Genomic DNA, 21,764 nt, shown 5'->3' with positions numbered 1-21,764 from the left:
CCCACCAGTCCAGGTTGCCCAAAGCCCCATCCAGCCTGGCCTTGAGCACCTCCAGGGATGGGGCATCCACAGCTTCTCTGGGCAGCCTGTGCCAGGGCCTCACCACCCTCTGAGTGAAGAATTTCTTCCTTATATCTAATCCAAACCTACCCTCTTTTAGTTGAAAGCCATTCCCCTTTGTCCTATCACTCCACTTCCTAATAGAAAGTCCCTCCCCGGCTTTCCTGTAGCCCCCTTTAGGTACTGGCAGGGCGCTGTAAGGTCTCCCTGGAGCCCTCATCTCCAGGCTGAACACCCCAACTCCCTCTATCTGTCTTCATAGAAGAGGTGCTCTGATCAATCTTTCAAATTGTCAGCAAAACTTTAAATGAGAGGCACTTTCATTGTTTAACAGTTAACAGATATTACATCATGTTCTTAATCTCATTATGTTTGTGTTAACAGGGAAGAAATGTACCTATGGACACAAGTGCAAATACTATCATCCAGAAAGAGGAAATCAGCCTCAGCGATCTGTAGCTGATGAGCTTCGTGCCATGTCTCGAAGCACAGCTGCCAAAACTACAAGTGAAGGAGGACTGGTAAAAAGCAATAGTGTTCCCTGTAGTACTAAGAGTGATGGCACTTCTGAGCTTAAGCGTGCCACTCCGAAGAGGCAGTCGGATCCTAGTATAAGGACTCAAGTCTACCAAGACTTGGAGGAAAAGCTTCCCACCAAAAACAAATTGGAAACCAGGTCTGTACCTTCCTTAGTTAGCATACCAAGTTCCTCTGCTGCAAAACCCCAAAGCACTGCACCTTTAACCAACGGCCTTCCATCCGGAGTTCATTTCCCACCTCAGGATCAACGACCACAGGGACAATATCCTCCTACGGTGATGATGGCAACCAAAAATCACGGAACGCCAATGCCTTACGACCAGTATCCAAAATGTGAGTCTCCCGTGGACGTAGGGTACTACTCCATGCTGAATGCGTATTCGAATCTGAGTATATCTGGTCCACGGAGTCCCGAGAGGCGCTTCTCCTTGGACACTGATTACAGGATCAGCTCCGTGGCTTCTGACTGCAGCAGCGAGGGGAGCGTCAGTTGTGGCAGCAGCGACTCCTACGTGGGGTACAGCGACCGCTCCTACATGAGTTCGCCCGACCCGCAGCTGGAGGAGAACCTGAAGTGCCAGCACATGCACCCCCACGGCCGCCTTAACTCCCAGCCCTTCTTGCAGAGCTACCACGAGCCTCTAGCCCGAGTGCAGAGCTACAGCCACGAAGAACCAAAGCACCACCACAAACCTCCGATCCCGTACATGGCTGTGCACCTGCAGCACCCCGCCGTGGGTGCTCGCTCCAGCTGCCCCAGCGACTACCCGGCCTCGCAGAGCTCGCCGCACTCCAAGGCCATGCACCTGGGGAGAGCCCTCGTGTCCACCCGAATCGACAGCATTTCGGACTCGCGTTTGTACGACAGCTCTCCGCTGAGACACAGGAAGCCTTTCGCTGGCCAGGACGGGCTTGGAAGCTGGGACAGGCAGAGCTACGGGGTCGATGCCTACGGCTACCGCCAGACCTACTCCTTGCCCAGCAACCCCACGCAGCCCTGCTACGAGCAGTTTGCCTTCCAAAGCCTGCCCGAACAGCAGGACCAGGCCTGGCGCGTACCCTACTGCGGGATCCCTCAAGACCCCCCGAGGCACCAAGACACCAGGGAGAAGGTTTACATAAACCTGTGCAACATCTTCCCCCCCGACCTGGTGAGGATCGTCATGAAGAAGAACCCTCACGTGACGGACGCGCAGCAGCTCGCCGCAGCCATCTTAGTGGAGAAGTCTCAGCTAGGTTATTGAGAGATGATGCATCTTTGTGGTGTCTAGTAGTTTTTCAGCTCAGCTCTAATGCTGAGGGAGGTTTGCTACAATAGCATTTGGGATCTCCTTCTCAGCAAGGAGGTTATAATAGTAATCCATTTATGTGAAATGCTGTATCATGGAGTCTGTATGTATAGCCCCGTGCATCCGAAGGACCTGGTATGTTTTGTGTTCTAGTTCGAAAATTTTTTAAATGGCTATTTTCATGGCTGGAGGATGCTCCAGTTTAAATTAATATATATATATATATATATATGAAAAAAAAAATCTGTCGTCTCTGGTTATAATCTTTGGTGCATCAGGGGTTTATATGCAGCACTTTCTATCCTTGTTACATGTTGTTGCGACTTTCGGTTTTGTTTTTTAACTTGCTGGATGTTTGTCCTTGGGCTGCGTGGTGTCAAAACGACCTGCAGAGAGAGGATTTTGCTTCTTCCAGCAGACAATTTTCAAGCCAAGTTTTTGAACTTTTTACAACACCGTGTTTGTTTGTTTGTTTGTTTTTTGTGGGCTTTTTTTTCTGTGCTATAATCATATTTATAGGAAACAAAGATTTACTACAGCACTGACTTTATTTTTTAAACGAATAATTGAGTTACCAGTTAACGGTGAAATGGGTAACGATATATTAGTAATTTATAGTATGGCACTTTTCATTGCTCTTTGTTTTGTTTAAGTAGCTACATGTTTTGTTGATGCAGTTGATTAGTAAGATCAAATGCAATCAGAGGACAATTTTTTTATTATTATTTTTATTTTTTACTAATTTATGGATAAGGTGGAAAGCCTTACTGCCTGATTTTCAAAGGTGCTGAGAATTTGCAGCCCCCTTTGAACCTGCCACAAACTGCAAACACTCAGTACCTCCTAGAAACAGGCCACCTGGTTTCAATTCCCACGTGCTGTTTTCCAGCTTCCTGTACTCCTGGTCAGTAGAAAGGGGCCTGAAATCTCGTAGGGTTCTGTTTAGTTGTTTTATGTGTTTTTCTTTGTATTGCTGCACCAGTGTACTGGATAAAATACGCTTTTCATAAAATATTTACCTGTTTTTAAATGAATTTAATTATCTCAATGCAAGTTTTGTATTTAAGATACTGGTTTTTTTTTGTTTTTTTTTTTTCTTGCTATTTATCAAGGCTGGCCTGAAAAGGGTTTGTGTGTTGAGGATATGCAACGTTTATTAACTGCACTATGGTAATGATATTGTAGCTCAAAATAATAACTTAAACTTTTTGTCTTTTCTGTTTCGGTTGGGGAGGGAGGGTCGCGGGGAGAGAAGAGGCTGTACGTGTTCCTGAGGTTAGTCCTTGGCCTGTTGCATCATGGAGGCCTGATTCTTGCCACAAATAGTGTAGAGTTTTAGAAACAGATAAAACAAGTCTGTTTTAGTACTAGTAAGGGATATTTCTGGTTAAAGTCATGGGTTTTACTAGCACCTCATAAGCTTTTATATATATATATATATATATAAAATAGAAATAGATCTTGCAATTGATGTCAGTTGTACTTAACGTGACATAGTCAGTTACCTACAGTTTTAGGTTTCCATCCATTGTAATGTTTTTCAGTGTTACAAAACCACTAGTTTACTGCTGATAATTTTGGTACACTTGCTGGAATTTAAAGGCCCTGAAGAACCAGAAAGTACCTTTTACTGTTGATACAAATTGTATCTTTTTAACTGAGAACTATTTTGATTTGTAGATTTAGTAGAAACACAAACGTATAACTATAGTCTTTTGGGCAACATTTTATCCCTTATTGGAAAATTAGAGTTTTCAGACATAGAATAGAGTTAGGTGAGTAAAAATAGATATTTATTTAGGTGTCTGTCTCAATTTCACATATTAAAAAGAAAAAGAAAGAAAGAAAGAAAGAAAGAAACTATTGGCATCTTCTTCCTTCTAAAATCTTTGTAGTGTAAACTCACTAAAATAAAGGTAAAATGCTGCCTGAAAATGATGTCCAAGCACCTTTGAATACGAAGACATTTTCACTACTTGCGCGACACCATGTGTTGCGGCGAGTAGGATTTGGGTATACAGTAAATGCTTCTAAAGAGCATTGTGCTTATAGACATATCCAATAATCTGAACCGTGTTCAGCAAACTAATTCAGGAAGTAGTGTTCCAGACAGCTTTTACTGCTGATTTGGCCTGGGGTCTGCATTCGCCTGTCCCTGTGACAATACAGGAGGTGCTGTACATAATTAGCCTGAGTTGTCTGCTTGGCAGTAGTTTGTCCCGTGGTGTGGTGGGTCGCTGTCCATAGAGCTTGTCTGAACCTAGAGGCTGATGCAGCGCTCGCACTGAGGTTTGGAGTGGTAAATGGGTCTCGTCTCAGTCGTACTCTAAGATTTTTTAAAAACTGAATTACACTGAAGTACTACACCGTAGTGTAGGTGCAGCTGCTTTAGTACTGCAGTTCCTGTGTTTGTGTTTTTGGTGAGTTTCTACATTCATTCTTATGTAGGAATTCCCTTCTGCCAAAAGATGAATTCCTTGAAGGCCAACAGAAGCGTGTGCGTGTAATCGAGGCGTTTCATCTCCTGCCCATCACACGAGCCTCAGAAGGCTCCAAGCAGCGCCGCCGTGCCAAGAAGCGTGGTGCTGGGTGGGGAATCCTTACCGTACGTTGTGTGCTTTGTGCTGAAGCACTGAAAATGCTTTAAAAGTAGAAGAACGGGGGATATTCGGTGGTTCTCAGTGTTGTGCAATGATGTGCTAGGTCCCCTTAGGCCCTTGGGTAAAGGAAACGTGCAGTGGACAAAGCGTTGGCCGTGGTGTTTCCTTTGTTGTTGATGTGAGTAGCAGAGGGAAGGAGGAGGTGTGTGCAACCTCCCCCTCGAGAAGGAGATCGGTCTGTGTATTTCACACCCTGTGGAGAGGAAACCAGTGCTAGGCATGACCACGGTGGTACTGCTCAGTACTGCGCCTGGCGGTGTGGTTGTGTTGATGCAAATAACTGAACCGCAGCATCTTAAACAGCAAAAGGTGGCTCGGTAACGTTGTCTTTGCTGCAAGTGCTGGGGTTACAGAGAATAAAGCACAGCTAGCCCTGTCCCACCCCTAAAAACAGGGCAGCGCTTACCCTTGTCTTCACTACTCAAGAGTTGTTTTGATACTTAGCAGAAACTCCGTATTTTTAAATACAATGCAAGCCATCATAGCTCCCTCAGTAATGGTGTGTAGATACACGGTGTTTTGAGCGCACGTTGACATTTGGCGTCTGCCCACAGCAGTTTTGTATACAAAGTGTGTTGCCAATATTTAGAGTTCCTAAAATGCCCCGTGGATACCTGACTTAGAGCTCAACGTGCCCGGGCTGCGACAGTGTTAATCACTAAGATGTCTTTTTTAAAAAAAAATCCTGAAATGTCACATTGTTGTTTGGTTGTTTTGTTTTTTAATACCTTAAACTCACTTGCCAACTACCGCTAATGCTCTGAGGTAAGGCCACATCCTTTCAGGTGTCCCGTTGTCCGTGCTATGTCTGAACTGTAGCTCGGGGCTCCGCTGCAGAACAGCTCCGGGGAGAGCCACAGGGCTGCCGTGTTCGTGGAACACCCCAAAAAGGAGGAGTGCCAGCCTGGGGATGCCCATGAAGGGGACTTTTGCAGCCTTCGAGTACGCGGACTGTCACTGACTCGTTGCCGACCTTCTGCTGTGAAAGTAGTAGCTACTGGTGAACACTTCTCCAAAAATACCAAACCCGTCGGTGCAAACCGGAGTACCTCACTTGGAGCGGGGAGCCGGCGGCTCCTGTCCCCGCGGGGTGACAGCGGGAGGACGCAGTGCCGGGGGAGAGGTGCCGCAGCACCTCGCGAGGCTACCAAAACCCGTGTCAGTCCCATCAGTTGCTGGTTTGACCAACTTTGACATTTTTGACGTGTGAAGCTTGAAAAGGAAAAAAAGCGAGACGATGCTTTCCGTACTGTCTAAAGCGTTTAGAACAATACAACACCCAACTGACTTTGCATTGCTACTGAGAAATTAAAATACTGTGCAATTAAAGAGACCATTTTTTAATAAAAGTAATTTAGAAATTATTTATTTTGATTTACAGTGTGACTCTTGCTAATTTATTCCTTGCATTATAAGGCCGTGGTGGAGTGCCGTTTATATTTTTTATTTAGCCTAGGAACTTAAGCTGTTGAAAAAAACAACAGATTAAAGCTCAAAACAAAACAAATCCCTATGGCCTTGTTTTGTTTTCTTACAAAAGGGCTGAGGTTTTTTAAATGTCAAATCATGCATTTTATATACTTTGTAAGTTATAGAGAAGTTTAGTCCAAGAATTTTGTTGCAGGTCGATGTGTGTGTGTGCATTGTTCGGACTGACCCTGTAACTAATCCCCAAACCATCTGTGTGATGAAATGGTTGTTCCAGCTGACCTTTTGGTAGATAACGCGAGGTGTGTTCAGACTTCACCTTCAGATGTTGCAGCATACGTTTCATATCGTTCATGGATGTCTTCAGGCTTCACCAGGAGCTGGTGGAGTCGTGATCTATCACCCGCAGAACATCTCCACGCGGGTGGATCCGACCCCTGCACGCTGGGTTTTCCGTGCAGCAGTACGCTGGTGCCTGTGACATACAGGAGCTGTTTATGCAGGCACTGCCGAATGCACCGAGCTGTTAATAGCCGTGAGTGTGCTGCAAATCATTTTCCATCTTCCGTTTTCAGGTCTCAAGGGATGGGCACAATGCGTGCTCGAGTTGTTTATCCCTCTGCCTACCCGTTCACCTCTGAAGTGTAAATGGCTGCAGTAGGTCCCCTCCCCTCGCCCAGCTTTAGCTGTCATTTAGGGCCCCGTCTCCTGAGTGCTTACGCACACGCCTGACTTCAGCACAAATGCGTGCACTGGCTGCTTTTGGTGGAATTGGAGAAGGCACGAATCAAGGTGGGCATGTGTGCAAGTGCTGGAGGAGTCAGGGCCTTGAGCACGTCGGGACCAGCTGGGAGCAGCCTGCTGCCCTGCAGAGGTGAGGGCTCACTGCTGCTGCCAGCACTGAAAGCACGCAGAAAACAAAATCTGTTCAGGCATTTCTGCACATCTCATCCTCACTGTCTCAAAGGTGTAACAATCACACCTCCTAAAAACCTCTCCATTTTTGTAAGGCAGCCTTTTTGTTGTCATCGTGCTCAGATGAAGTCTCATTTAACAAGTGAGGTTGGCTGGTTGGTTACATTATATGAAAAATGCTTAATTATACTGGTATTTAAGAAATGTTTTACCAGCATATTACAGAACATCGTGCAAGGAAACAGAAATGCAGATACAGCAGCAATAATTGTGTTTTGTAGTTCTTTTTCCCCTCATTATGACTGTACTTGTACTGAGTAGGCGAGATTTTAATGTTGTCCTGAAGCCAGCTCTGGCAAAAGCGTTAGTTAAAAGTCATGTTTGGACTACGTGATAAAGCAATTGTCAAACTTGCTCGTCGTTCCTCCACTGGTTGTTCTGTGTTGCTTATGTGAGGTGACAATTCACACCTTAAAGCCACCGTCTAAACCATACAAAAAAAAAGAAAAAAAGAAACATGTACCTCGAATTCTGCTTTTAGAGAAAACAATAAAGATTCATTTTCCTCACTGATGGGCTGGTTTTGTTTCATAAAATAAAAACCTCGAGCAGCATAGAAGTTAGCAGTGAGTGCACAGAGTCCTGCCAGCCCTGGGGCAAGGAGCCCGGCAGGGCTGAGGTGAATGCAGATGGAGTTGGCCTGAGAAATGAGGCAGCATTGCCCAAAATGAGTTGTGAGCATGGGTAACGTGCCTGATGGGATGCTCTGCACAGCTGTGTGCATCAGCTGTGTTACTGCACCCGGGCTGAGCACAGCGCGTGGCTTCGCCTCCTTTCAAGGCAAACAGGGGCACTGGAGTGGAACTGGGAAGGTGCCTTTGATGTTTCTGTCTGGGCAGAACCAGCATTTTGTGATGAAAAAGCCTGATTTATTCCCCTCCCCTCCATCCCTGCCATTTTAATGCTATACAAGGTGGGGGGAAAGCACTCTTTGGGTGCTCACCTGGCTCCTGATCCACCTCACAACCTCCCCAGGGTTTTGCCCTTTTACCCTATACAGATTTGTTTTTTTTTTTTTCCCTGAGCTGCTGCTAGACGGCAAACACCTTGATCTTGCTGTTGTCTGAAACCAGGATGGGATGGGGCAGGGCTGTCCTGGGTGCTCACAGCTCCTTCAACAGGGCACTACCGGCTGCTCTGCACCGGGTGGGTGCCCCATGGGCTAAACCAGGGTTTCTTGACTTCCCACCACTGCTTTCCAGCAAACCAACACTTGCAGGTCCAGCAGAGTGCGTGGCAGCAGAGGGCTGGGTGGAGGTGAATTTCACCTCCAGTGGGTGGAGGAGACAGCTTATGACCCAAGGCCAGGTCACCTTGGCCGTGTACTTGAGCGGTGCAGCACTGGCCGGTGGCTTGGCCACGTGTTTGAAGTCGTTCTCTAAATCAATTCCTTTGTGTCTCCACACAATAGACCCAGAGGTCTTTTGTTTGCAGGAATCAGGGACATTCATGTCCAAAGGGCAGTGAAGCCAGTGAGGGGTTTAGGGAACAAGTCCTGTGAAGAGCGGCTGGGGGTGTTTGGTCTGGGGAAGAGGAGGCTCAGGGGAGGCCTCATTGCTCTCTGCAACTGCCTGAAAGGAGCTGTGGGGAGCTGGGGGTCAGCCTCATCTCTCAGATAGCTCCTGATGCCGGTTGAAGTGTCCTTACGGTGTCTCTGTTGCCTGTCCTGAAGCCAGCTGGCAGTGCCTCAGACGGTGGAGCCACAGCACGGCTCGCGTAGGCCCACACGGGGACGCTCCCCGTGGGGCTGTGCCCACACACACAAAAACCCCGCTGGTGCCACACTGAGCAGCGTCCTCCAGCTTCACAGGAGCTTGGAGAGATGGGTGAGGGATCATCTGCTTCAGAAAGGTCTGTGCTCCACACAGGCGTTGTGGCAGAGGTTAGACAGAGGCCCCGTGTCCCTGCGCCACCCCCAGGCCCCACAGCCACGGAGCTGGCGTCCCATTAACAGCCCCCAAAGCCAGGGCTGGCCTTTTGCTTCCCCCCCCCCGCTCCACAAAGGAGCCTGCCAAGAGCAGCAGGTGGGTCGGGAGGAAATTAAACGCCGCGATTAATTTACATGAGCTGCTGAAGCGCGAGCAACAGGAGCAGGGGGTGAGGAGATGGCGATCGGCGCAAGCCTGGCGGCTGCTCCGCGTCAGGCGGGCTCGCGTTGCAGAGATCCCCCGATCGCGGCCCGGCGCTCGGTGACCTGATACCGAGGGCCCGGAGGAGCGATAATGGCACAGGGGGCTGGTGTGGGAGATGGGAACTGTCCTGCAGAGAGACTGGGACATGATACAGGAATAGGGATGGATGCAGGCTGCTGCTGCTGCCCTGCCCAGGCCGAGCATGGAGGCAGCAGCTCTGAAACTGCAGATGAAACTGCAGCTCTGGGACTGCAGACAGAGGGAGAACACGGCTTTAGGTGAGGCTGTGCTGGGCTGTGCAGAGCAGGCAGTGCTCATGCATGGTGGGGTGTGTCCACGCAGGGCACCCCCTCACCAACACGCAGTGTTTTTCATCACACAGCTCTGCTGCAAAGGCACTTCGGACAGACCCGCATCGAGGGGCAACCTCCAGTCTGCTAAATTCAATAGCAAAATCCTCACTGGGGCAAAATCCTCACCCCACAGGGATGAGCAGGGAACATCCTGTGGCACCATTTTCACCTTGTAAATCTGTAGCCACCAGCCCTGCCGGCCCTTGGCAAACAGGCAGCCTCTAGGGCTGTGGCAGAGCTGCCACGTTTCAAACAAAGCCATTGGCAGCAGTAATAGCCCAAAGCTTTCATTATGTCAAAATCACTTTTTTTTTTTTTTTTTTTTTTTTTTTTTAAATCAAGCTCTTACAAATATATTACACGTCATCTTGCACAACTCCCTGCCTGCAGCACATCCACCAGGGAACCTGCACGCTGACAAGAGAAGCCAAGAAACACTGTGGGCAGAGATCGGCAAAGGCAGCATAATGGTAAATAAAATCCTCGGGAACATTTTGCAGCTGTACTGAAATGCATTTGCATGAAAGTGCCTCGCTACCTTTCACCGTCAGGAACTTGAAGTAAACAACTTAGAGGAAGGAGGCTGCTCCCAGGTGCAGCTACGGCAGAAACACTTTAAATCTGGCTCACAGTGAAATTCAGAGCCAACAAAGCTGAGATGTGCATGAGTGTTCCCCGCAGCCCTCCAGGAGATGGCAACTGAGAAACAAAGCTGCTGCTACCTGAGGCTGCTGTGCCTTGATCCCCCTCAGCCCCAGAACATCCCTATCGCCAGCACGGGCCACACAGAGAACGGGAGGCGTCAGGAGTGGTTTTAAAGGAATCGATGAGTGCTGGGCAAGCATGTCCCAAGCCCCAGTGCTGGCCCTAATGTGTGAAACACAGGCTGAAATCCCCCTGTGCAGGGTTTCAGGTCCCTCTTGGGGTCCTGAACCTGAACGCTGTGCGCGTGGTGGTCCTGCTTGAGCTGGTGGTGAAGGTGCAGGTCGCGCACTGCCCCCACGGGCTGCCTCCACGAGGCACGGTGCGGGTACCGAGACAGCGTCCAGGCTCACCAGGAGGCTCGTGGGCCCTGGGGCAGCTCCCTCACTTGGCAGTTTGGCCAATAACTTCAGACCCGTGCTTTACACTTTTTACAGGCTCAGGCAATTCCTCCAAGGGATCGACCCACACGGATCTCAGCCTGGGAAGCCATTGTGCATGATGGCAATGTGACCAGCACAAATGCTTCCAAGGTTTGGTGTATTCCCAATAATTCACTTGTCCATCAGCTTAATTAGCAAGTGCCTTATTTATCAGTCCCCATCTTCTCCTTCAGGAGTGATCCATTCTTTGCAAATCCGCTCTCTCCCAGCTTATCTGACCGCAGCACAAAACACACAGGTGGAAACTCCATTATGGACTCGTACCACAAACTGAAAGTTCCCAGGGAAATGAACAATGGCACAGTCTAACAATTAGCAAGACTGATCATCAAAAGAATAGTGATTCTTCAGGTTAACATTAAAACCCATTTATTCAGGCTTTTTGTGCAGGGTGCACAACTCATTGCATTACGTATACACAGTATGCACGTTCTAATAGCGTACAAAAAGGCAGGTAGCAACAGGATCTTACACTGGAAATGTATGTACAGGCATACTAAATCGGTCGCTTGACATTAAAAAAGTCACCTGACATTGTTCATGTATCATCAAGGCTATTAGAAATTGTGTAGAAAACCAATAAAACTTGGAAAGTATCTACTCTCGTCTCGCTTTACCCAGGCTGGATAGAGGCAGGCTTCCCACACTGTGTCATCTGTGGTCCAAGCCTTCAAGATCCCCGAAGTGGCCGCACCACCGTTCACTCTAACACGTCCCATCGCATGTTAAAGGCCGATAGCTTACTGCCAGGTCCTGCTTTACGGGGGAGAACAACAACTGAAGCACTTCTAAGAGAGGATTTTTCTCCCAGGAAAAGACAACGAAGGAAAGATTTAGAGAGATCAGAGAGAACCGAGCGTTACTGAAATGTTTTAATAGCGCTTCCTGGTCCTTGCAGAAAAGTCTTCGTGGACCAGGCAGCACCTAATTTAAAGTGCTGTGAACTGTCCAGATTTACAGAAGCGCAATGCAGGCCTTGGCAGACCCCAGGTCTTCTGCTGATCTTTACCTCGCTCCTATCCTAAGGGCTGCAAGAGATCGTACTTTTGTAACCTGCACAGAAAGACACAGAGAAGTCAAGGAGATTTAGCACAGGCACTACACAAAAGCAATAAATAGAGTCATGCAGCAACATCGTAAGAGCCGTACTTCACTCGCTATAACTGCTCTGAAGTACCAAATTCCTGAACATAATGTCTGAATGAATTTTGTTTCAAAGATGCCAGCAGAATGAGGGAACACCAGAAAAGAATGATTCAAGAAAAATGTTTTTCCTGTAGCCAGGAGCCCCCCTCCCCAAGAACATGGAGAACCTTCATTGAATTTCAGCTCACAAAAACCAGGGCCAACTTTGTTCAACAACTGTTGCATGCCCAAGTCAACTTTTTTATTTTTATTTTTTATTTTTTCCACATACCAGTAGAGTTTTGATGGCAAACTTTAGCCTTACAAAGCACCTACCCTAAAAACCCACTCAGGGAATAGTTTTACAGGATTAATTTGCTAATGCAGACAACACAGATGAGGACTGAGCATGACGTTAGTAAGACTGTTAAAACTGCTTCCAAAGGTGGCTGAAATAAGCTGCATTGTGGATAAATACACGAGATATAGGACGTATTTGTAGAACATTCAATCACAGCCAATACTATTTCAGACATCTCTTCCTTTTAGCATTACACACATGCTGTTCGCTGGGTTTCTGTGTTTGAAGATACCGAAAAAAATGCTTATTTTCCTTTTTTTTTTTTTTTTGTGGAAATTCATCGTTGAAGTGGCTTGAAAAATGTTTTCCTTTTTGACAGTGATCTTCCTTAAACACACCATATTCTGAATACACACAGAATAGGAACACTGAATTTAAAATATTGATTATAGAGCCAACCTCTCATTGTGATCGTTTTAAAGAAACATTTCATCAGCAAGTATTAATAAACCCCAGTTTTATTCAGAAGGAATCAGGAAAAGACTTTTAATGACCAGGCTCTCTTCATCGTTTAACAAGCACGGGGAATGAATTGCTAGTTAAAAGTAAAAAGCCCTCAAATCTCTGTTCCCTCTGTTTCATGTTTAGTAGCACAACCGCAGCACGTAACACGCAGGAACACCACATCAAATTTGACGCTGCAGCCCCTACTTCCCACACAAATCACTTGCTGGCACGGAAATTGGGAACTTCCAGGGCCTGAGTACAAGCAAATAAGATGTGTGGTTACGATTTAGAAGTACAAACACTACTGGTGTTTTAGAAGTCTTGCAGCAATTCCTGAAGGGGCGTGGGAGGAGATTGGCAGTGAGAGAAACTGTAGATGAGGAAGGTACCACTGAAACCAGTGCTTCCTGGTACTGGTAAATGCCCAGACACAACCGGCTTTTGCAGGATAAAAACAGATACACAGGTAAATAAATCTGATTTTGGTATCACGGGAAAACTGAAGCATACTCACTCTGCATGCTGTAACATTTTAAGTCATTCTTTAAACACTGTTAGCTTTAAAAAGCTTTATTTTTAAACCTACTCAAGCAAAATTCATACAAAAGAAGTTGCTACTTGTGTATTTCATTTTAATACTGCCGTAGTAAGGCCTGATGCCATGTACCATGTTAGAAATCTGCACTGTGTGATATATATTTATTCATACATACATAACCGAGTTCAGCCAGATGCAGGTCAGAGCACCTTTTCTTCAGAAAACAGTTTCACCCGTTCATCTACAGGCTGCAAAGCTACTTCTAGTGACCTAGGCAAAGCACAACTTTACAAAATCACTGGGGGAGAAAAAGGCATTTTTACTCTTAAATGGATAGAATAATCCACCACTGAAATATGGCTGTAGAAAGACATACATGGTATTCTTTTCTGCAATGCTCTTTGAAGAATCCAGCAAGTGCCAATAAATAAATAAATACTTTAAAAGCTCAGTGAATTTTACCAAAGTACTTTGCTACAGTAAAGTGAGTTTGAGAAAAGGGTTACCTTGCCATACGTAGCTGCCTGCCTCTCATTTTCACTTTGTGTTAGCTGTCTCTGTAGACTATGAAGTATTTCTTTCGGTAAGTCTTGGGGCTTCAACCTTTTTTACCCCACAATGTTTTAAAATGAGAAATTAGGTCAGGGAATGAAGATCTTGCATAATTTGCATCCACACCGAAACAAAAGTTAATTGCATTAAAGCAAGCAAGGATATAAATTGAAATCTATTCTTCAGGTAAAATAAATGCCACGAAACACCAGCAAGTTAAACAAAATAACAGCATTAAGACAAGGTGAGAAGTGGGAACCGGTTCAGAGACTGGGAGAAATGCTTATAAGAAAGTCACACAGATTGTATCGAAGTCACTGCTAGAAAGAAGGTTCTCCAGAATTTATTTTCATGGTCCAGGATGGGAATGAACAGGCAGGTAAGGGATCTCTTACCCCAGCCACACCTGTCACTGCTTCTTTAAACACATGGGCTGAAGAACAGCTGGGTAACGCCTCAAAGGCAGCAGTGCTTATGTTACTGAGAGCTTCAGTTTCTACCCGAGTGACCTATAGATGATGTTTGAAGGCAGGCAGAAACTTAGACATGACTCCTTTATGTAACAGTCTGCAGGGGACAGTCAGCTAGTCCGTGTATTTTCTTTTTAGGATTTTCACATCCTTGCCAACTGCTGTGTTGAAGAGCAAAGCCAGGGCACCGTGCAATTGCACCTGGCTGTTCAGCTGCTGGAGCAAGCACAACCATCCTGTTCCAGCCCCCTCTCGCTCGGTCCAGCCACGCAGAGAAGCCACAGACCAGAATTAGACAAACAGAAACGTCTCTCCCACGTGCTCCCTCGTGAGCATGGCTAGGGTTAGGCTCAAAGTTGAGCCTCGTGGGTATAAACACAGATTCACATCTTCGCCAATTTTCTGCATGTATTAATATACCTATTTTCTGACATTTTCTGTTCCCCAGAATGCTCCTGGCAATTATTATATAGTCACTATAGGTATTACTTTTAAAAGGTGACATATAATAATTCGCCATGCATGCCTGATATTAAAACTTGTAGCCTAAATTAATCCAGAGATCGTTGCAAGAAGCAGCAGCAGTAGTTCTAATTTCAGTACGATGAGTTAGCGTGCTTTATTGAAAACAACCATGCAGGATCCCAAATGCTAAAGAAGAGAAAGAGCAAGAGCTGTGTTTTCAAAGGGTACAAAGAAGCGTGACTGGTACTTGAGCAGCAGGACGGTTCCCTGATACGCTGGTTGTAAGAGAAGAGATCGAAGAATTTAAAACATGAATTAAAGTGAAGAAAAATTATCAAGAATAGGAAACAAAGAAGCAGCACAGATTAATGTTAGGAAGATTTCTCAAGGCTTCTTTTTTTTTTTCTGATGCGTGAACAATCTTGCTATCCTATCCCAAATCCCTAAAATACTGAATCCGCTCACTTGAAACATAAATTTATTCCTTGTCACAAAGAGGAGGGCAGGATTTACCAGCCTATGCACTCTGGATGTTACCCGCACATTGCAGACTTACTGTGTTGACGATCAAAGTGCACTTGGCAGAAAAGTTTTCAGCTTCAGCCCCAATGGAAATGAACCTCTGGCATTACAACTGCAATTACCATATTCATAGAGATTAATTAATCAGAAGTGCTGTTTAAATGAAAGTAAAGCTAGACTATTTCAACTCATCATGATGATGTATTTTAAGAAAACATTTGACATGGAGTCAACCTTTTACTAGAAGCTCGGCTTTGTAGAAAACCTTTGGAATCGCAGATTAAGGTTAAATCCTGTATAAAAAAGGAATTGATGTGAATAAGAAGTGTGAAAGCTGAGGCCACAGGGAGCTGTGAACTTGATATGAGAACCTGCAGAGTTCCGTGTGTGTGGTCACAGAGCCCGTCACGAGATCGCTGCCTCACATGGGTCCACGTGGGTTTCACGTTGCTGGAACAGGCAACGGGGCAGCCAAAACCGCGGAGGTCGAAAGGCTCCAAGGCAAAACCATCAGACTGCAGAGGGTGCCTGCTGAAATGTAATGAGCTACACAGCAGGCAGCCTGGGTACACCTGGTTTTAAAGAGCTCCGAGATCTTCCAGTATTCAGTAAGAGGCCTCCTCAAGGCCTTCAGCTAAATGTTCAGGTAACAGCAAGCCCTTTGGTGCAAACAGGATGCTCTAAAATAAACAAGCAAAACAAAGCAATGCAAAACCAAAAACCGATGTCCTACCTCTGAGCTTGATGTCTTTTCACCTGATCCATTTATCCAGAGCACAAGGAACATTAACTCTGCGCACGAGCATTAGGAAAATCTGCACCGAGCAGGGCACCTCCTTTCAAGTGTGTTTCCATCTCCCCTGGTTTCTTCTGCTGCCTACCGCCTACTGCTGCGAACAGAAACTCTGACAAGTTATTTACAAAGGCCAATACAAGCACCTCACGGAACCCCAACAAGTCAAAATGTTTCATTTCCCTTTGCTAACTTTCTCTGACTATGAGCTATGTGGGCATAAGCTTCTGCTCCCTGCACATGTGGAATCCCGCGGGCACTGCTGCGAGTATCGTGGTCTCTTATTGTCCAGAAACGGGATTGTTTGGGTTTGGAGTTTTGAGGGGAAGTGTTTTTGTTTTTATTTTTCTTTTAATCCTCTTTATTCACATTACCTGAGACATCTATATTTGATAGTGTTGGCAATCTCTACTTATAAGGCAAAAAAAAAATGCAAACCAACTCAAAGTTTCACTGATCTCACTTCAAACAAAAAGTTTATCAACTCCAAATCTGCAGAGAGTAAAGTGAATGCAAGCGACAGATTCCAACAATCAGAAGACAAATCAGCTGGCCTGCGCCTACACATCTGGACTCAGCTCTGTGGAATGAGAAGTGCATCGCTTTCTAATGAACCAGCTGCTGAATCTGCTACACAACGCTCAGAATAAATTTCTGGATGCTGTAAGAACAAACTGATGAGGCCCTGACAATAAATCTGCCAGTTAAGGACCCTACCTCACCAGGTGGCATTTCTTTTCTAACAGCCCCCTACCACCATGAACTTTCACTATCACACCGCCCCTCCCAGCCCTGAGATGCTGCTGGCAGGGTCCCCAAATTGGGCAACAACCCCGTGGTGTAAAACCCACCTGCTTGCAGACCAACAGGCTAGGCAGGAGGGGTGCTGCCTGGCCTGCCTGGGGGCAGAGCGGGCAGACACTAACCTGGGGGGCACCCACGGCAGCCAGAGCCAGCCCCTTGCCCAGCTCCCAGGTGACAAAGCAGCACAGCACCCCAGCCGGGAGGCAGCTCCGCTCACCTCTAAGCACAACTAGAAGAATTTGCTCTGACGTGTCAAAAAAGTATCAGTTTGTATGTTGATCCATTGACATTTACTATATTTTCCAAAAAAAAATCTTATCATCCAGATACTTTATGTACGTTGTGCATATGGGAAGGCTTCTAGTAAGAAGTGAGCACTGCATCAGGCTCTTTTGAAAGGAAGCTTCTGATTTTCTTGTGCTGACAACCCTACCCAGAAAACACCCTTATGAAGGTCAGTCTCAGCCCCCTCATTCCATGGGAACACATCACCTTTGTTAAAAACCCCCGTTCTTGAAATTAATTTGAACAAGATGTTTTGGATGATCCACACTTGAAGACATGGAAAATGCTTGGATAGAAGTTCCTTTTCAAAAGCAAAAGGTTTTTAACTGATCATTTTAATCTCTATGTTGTCACTGAGAGAGAGAGAGAGAGAGAAGTATCTTTGTAAGTTTAGTCTTCTGTTTAGAACAGCCGTCCTTTCTCCTCAGAGGTGGTTAAGCAAGTAACCTGAACAACCCTGGAGAACATGTTCCAAGAAAAAGGCAAAAGTGCAATACTGCTTCCAAACTCTGCTTAAAAATGCAGGCACAAGTTTTGTTACATTTTGGGCAAAATAAGTGGATTAAGAAACACGTACTTGAAGACCCAACTAACAGAAAATCCAAGTTTCGATGTGTACAGGGACCTATTTTAAAAAGACAGAATCTCTTCTTTTACGCTGAAGCATTCGAAGTGATTGTGTTAGTCTGGCCTTTAAACAGCAACACTTTTTTTCCTCCATCTCAAGAGCATGTTTAAAGAAACCACTCACAGCACACTTACCTCCCCTTTCAAGCACAATACTCTGAGTTACATACCTACGGCAGAAGCTAACAAATGAGAAACTTCAACTTAATCTCCAGCAGAAGGGGCTTAAAGAAGAAGGAAGTGTAAGCTAAAAACACAGAGTTAAAAGCATCAAGTACAAGTGTTTTAATTCATGATAATAATTCTACCATACAGAGTAACAAAATTGAACAGAACGTCACCTGAGAGGAGGCCTCATTTACGTGACAGCAGATTAATTTGTATACGTAATACTTATTTATGCAGGGCTGCTCCTGCCCTTCTCCTAGCGCAGTAGAGGGGTGAGAAATTACAAACTTGCCATTACAGAAAACATACAGCTATGCATGTGTTTGACAGCATTGTCTAAAATAATGTGTAATATCATAAAAGTTTGTTCTACTGTTTAAGACTTTGACTTAAAATTAAATTTCACTTATCCTGGGGCTAAGCAATATGTAGGCAGTGATTGAAAGTTCTTACATTATGTGGCCAAACCACCCTCAGCTCAGAAGAACCAATATGCTCTGATGTTTAAATCCCATTCTGAATCGACAATCACCACTGCTTTCTCCCAGCTGCCTGTGGCAATTTCATGAGTACCATTCTCTACGGACAATTTAATAATTTATTTTTAAATTTCGATTTGACCATCCTGTGAAACAAAAGACTGATTACCAGCGTTTGTACACTGCTCTGAAAAAAGCCTACTACAGTGCATTTAGTGACAGAAAAAAATGTGCTGTAAATAACAACAATGGACCTCGGAGAAATTAACTGTATCTCTTTATTGTTAACCAATGAATGTTATCCAAAATAGTAGATGTAATTGTAGCTTAATTGTACAACACAAAACAGGATGCTAAAGGAAAAAGCATGTGGAAAATTACTTCACCAAGTAATCATTAAATGTATTCTTAGTACTTCTGCACCAGTAAGTGTTCCCAAATGCTGGTGACAGCAGCTATTACCACTTTGTTCATTGTGAAAATCCATAGTACAAATGGTTGTTCCTGGTTTTTAGAAAAAAAATCACACAGCTTTATAAATGGATCTAATCCATTTACCCCTATTCTATATACTGTAGATTTATGAACAGCAAACTTTACTGGTATTTTTCCCCAACACTGAACCTGATGTATCAACGGTAGCGCACACTTTCCAGGAAGAAAAAAGAAGAACTCCTTGGAAGCACAGTGTTTCACCTGCTATGGCAAACTGTTCCAATACCTCGGAAATTTGCTCGTGCTTCAGAGTGTGAAGCCTGTGAAACAAGAACTGTTCTTACAATGCACCGCAAGCAGAAACACCAGCTTCCACCAAGCAGCATCTTGAAGCACGTGTACACCATCTGCACATCAGTCCTCAAGGTTAATGAGATATGTTTAGCCCCACAAACCAAAAATATATTAATGTATCTTTATTTTATTTTCATGATGTCACCCCACATAGCCAACCTTTAACTGCAAAATAAAAAAAAAAGCCTTAGTCGGACTGTTCATAAGAAAAATTAAACCTATTGTGCATGAAAAAAATGTTTAATAAAATGGCGAATTTTAATAGATAAGTGTAAATTTATGAGTGCATAATATCAAACAGAAAAGAGCTGAACCATCCTCAGAGAAAGCAGGGTTCTTCCATTGTACATATTTACTAGGGTACTGCAACAGAAGGAACAACTGCAGCTCACATTAACTGTGAAGGTATCTCTAATGTTCATTTTCTAAGCAGGTTTCTCAAAGAAAAACACATGAAAAAAGAAGCAAGTCTCCTTCTCAAGAGAGAAAGGACTAAATGATTGACGTCAGATATGACAATTACAATAACAGCTTCAATGAAAACTGAAGCTACAAATACTTTTACTCCAACTCTGGGAACTTTCATTTTTATTTGGAAACCTAAACCCAAATTAACTCATCAGCACCTTCTACACCCCTCCCAGAAGATAGTATACCAGTGACAGGTTACAGCTTTAAAAAACACACGATGTTTTTACAACTTAATCTCAACAAAAGGCAGTTAAATAGCATTTAGCACTGTAAATCCATCTTGAATTCAAAGAAAATCCTAGGAGTGAGGGCTCCTAGCATTTGTGATATGACTGAGTAGTGACAGTCAGTTTAAAGAGAGCTTTTTCCCTGGTGTTTGAAGGACCAGTCATCATGTATGTAGTAGTGAGGTAGGATACTGTCCCCTCCCTGGGACTGATGTTTTCATATGCTCCCTTGCCAGAAAGGTCCAGGTCTCCCTACTGCAAATAAAATAATTACAAGCAAATAGCTTACAAAGCTTTTTTTTATTATTATTATTATTTTATTTTGCTGCGTTAGAACATTTTGCGCATCTAAAATAATCACCTAGGCAAAGCAATACTTATTCAAGCCTATCCGCAGCCACGTGCTGCCCACAGGTAGTGTTCCATTTAAAAAAACATCTCCTGGAACTACCACCTGCCATCCAGACCTTTGTGAACAGGTAGGCAAAGAAAACCATCAATGATGACAGGACATGAAACACCAAAGAATTTGACTTGGGAGGGGGAAAAAAAAAAAAGAAAAAAAAGGAAACTGAAAGTCAGTGATATCAAACTCTTAGTGGTGTAGCTACATTGGAAAATGTGATTTCAAACTTCATCGTACTGAAATAGTACCTATCCAGTTTAGGTTCAGCTCCATTATTCTTTCTATTTTTTAAGGTTCAAGCAGTATGTACACTTGTCAGTCAGTATATACTTCACATCAGTTTTCAAAGAAAAAAAAATATAAAACAATAAAACTGAAGACGTGATGGGGAGGAAAAAATTGCTATTATTCTCCACACCCTCCCCCCGCAGAAGTTAGGATGACAGACTGCCTTACTGTTGAATAGCTTCCCATAAATTTGTCTTCTGACCACTGTAGTCACACTGGTATTAAGTGCTTTGGCAAAGTGGGGTGCAATCCATCAAATCTGCAAAGCCCTGCTTTTATCTCTGTTGGTGGTTCAGCTTTACGAGGAACATATATGCAAAATAACAGCTCTCACATTGCTTCAAACTCATCGATACGCTGCTTTGTATTGCCTTGTCGGATTTGTCGAAGTGTCTTGTACTTATCACGGCCTGCTTTAACATTCTCAGCATGAAGGACATCATTTTGTGTTTTCTTGGTTTCGTCTCTGGCTTGAGCCAACTCAGAACTTAAAGCCTGTTGAATAAAATATTTGCATTTGAGTGCTTTCACTAATCTTTTTAATGACTCTGGAATTTCTGATAACATCTATTTCGCAGCTTGGAATTTCTTGAACGCCAACTAATGAAATACTTCCTGTAATGTTCAGTAACTAAAGTTGGGAGGTCTATCAGAAAGACTGCAGAAGGAAGAGAAGAGCAGCAGCAGCAGCACAGGATTCTTTCCTTACAGAAGGGTGAACATCAAACTAAAAAGAAGGCCTCATACCCTAACATCTAAGAAAAGAGGGACCAGCAGGAAAAGGCAGCAGAATGATCTTATTTCTATTTCTGCTTGACTAAAGACAGCAGAGTCATCTCCCTGATTCTGTCAGTGACTGTTCAAGCAGAAAAGATAAATTACCGAATCACACTACTAAGATACTGCTGCCAAAAAAAGAAGCAACTTCTCATTTATTTCCTTTCCAAGCAGACATTTCTTAACTCAGCAAACTGTTACCACTGATATTAGATTATTATACTTTGAGAGATGCTTTTAGAGATAGACTAGCCTACAAGTAAATGCTCTTTTTCAGGGAATTAAGATTCATCCTAAATGGGCATATTTCAGTTTTTGCATTTACAAAGTCTGAACAACTGCAAATAAACCCAAACACCATTAAGGATCTGTTCATACTGCTTAATTTCAGTAATTTAAAAAGGAAAGCATCATGTCTTAGCATTCGGTGTCCTGGGCATTATAATAATTACTAGAAATCTTTACTGTCCAACATAGTAGCACTTCTGACAACATAGTAATACTTTTAAGCTATAAAGTATAATCTTACATCCAGCCTTCCCCTTTCTTCTGCTGCTAGAGCACTATGAAAGATATTGGTTAAATAGT

General features: G+C 44.3%; 2 protein-coding genes across 3 annotated transcripts in view; one reads left to right on the top strand and one right to left on the bottom strand.

The window, feature by feature from the left end:
- ZC3H12C (zinc finger CCCH-type containing 12C) overlaps window positions 1–2,903 on the top strand; it is a 39,222-nt gene extending 36,319 nt beyond the window's left edge. Inside the window, exon 6 of the mRNA XM_032208271.1 lies at window positions 445–2,903. Coding sequence (XP_032064162.1) covers window positions 445–1,844 — 1,400 coding nt within the window. The 3' untranslated portion in view covers window positions 1,845–2,903. The remainder of the gene's footprint in view (window positions 1–444) is intronic.
- Window positions 2,904–18,471: 15,568 nt separating this feature from the next.
- The window catches only part of RDX (radixin), a 39,633-nt gene continuing 36,340 nt past the window's right edge, over window positions 18,472–21,764 (bottom strand). For both annotated transcript variants that reach the window (XM_032181798.1, XM_032181881.1), the window contains one exon: window positions 18,472–20,894. In XM_032181798.1, the coding sequence (XP_032037689.1) occupies window positions 20,730–20,894 (165 nt within the window). In that variant the 3' untranslated portion in view covers window positions 18,472–20,729. The remainder of the gene's footprint in view (window positions 20,895–21,764) is intronic.

This window comes from Aythya fuligula, chromosome 1 (genome assembly GCF_009819795.1).
Source record: "Aythya fuligula isolate bAytFul2 chromosome 1, bAytFul2.pri, whole genome shotgun sequence".
Classification (NCBI taxonomy): domain Eukaryota; kingdom Metazoa; phylum Chordata; class Aves; order Anseriformes; family Anatidae; genus Aythya; species Aythya fuligula.
This window is presented reverse-complemented; position numbering and strand designations above follow the sequence as displayed.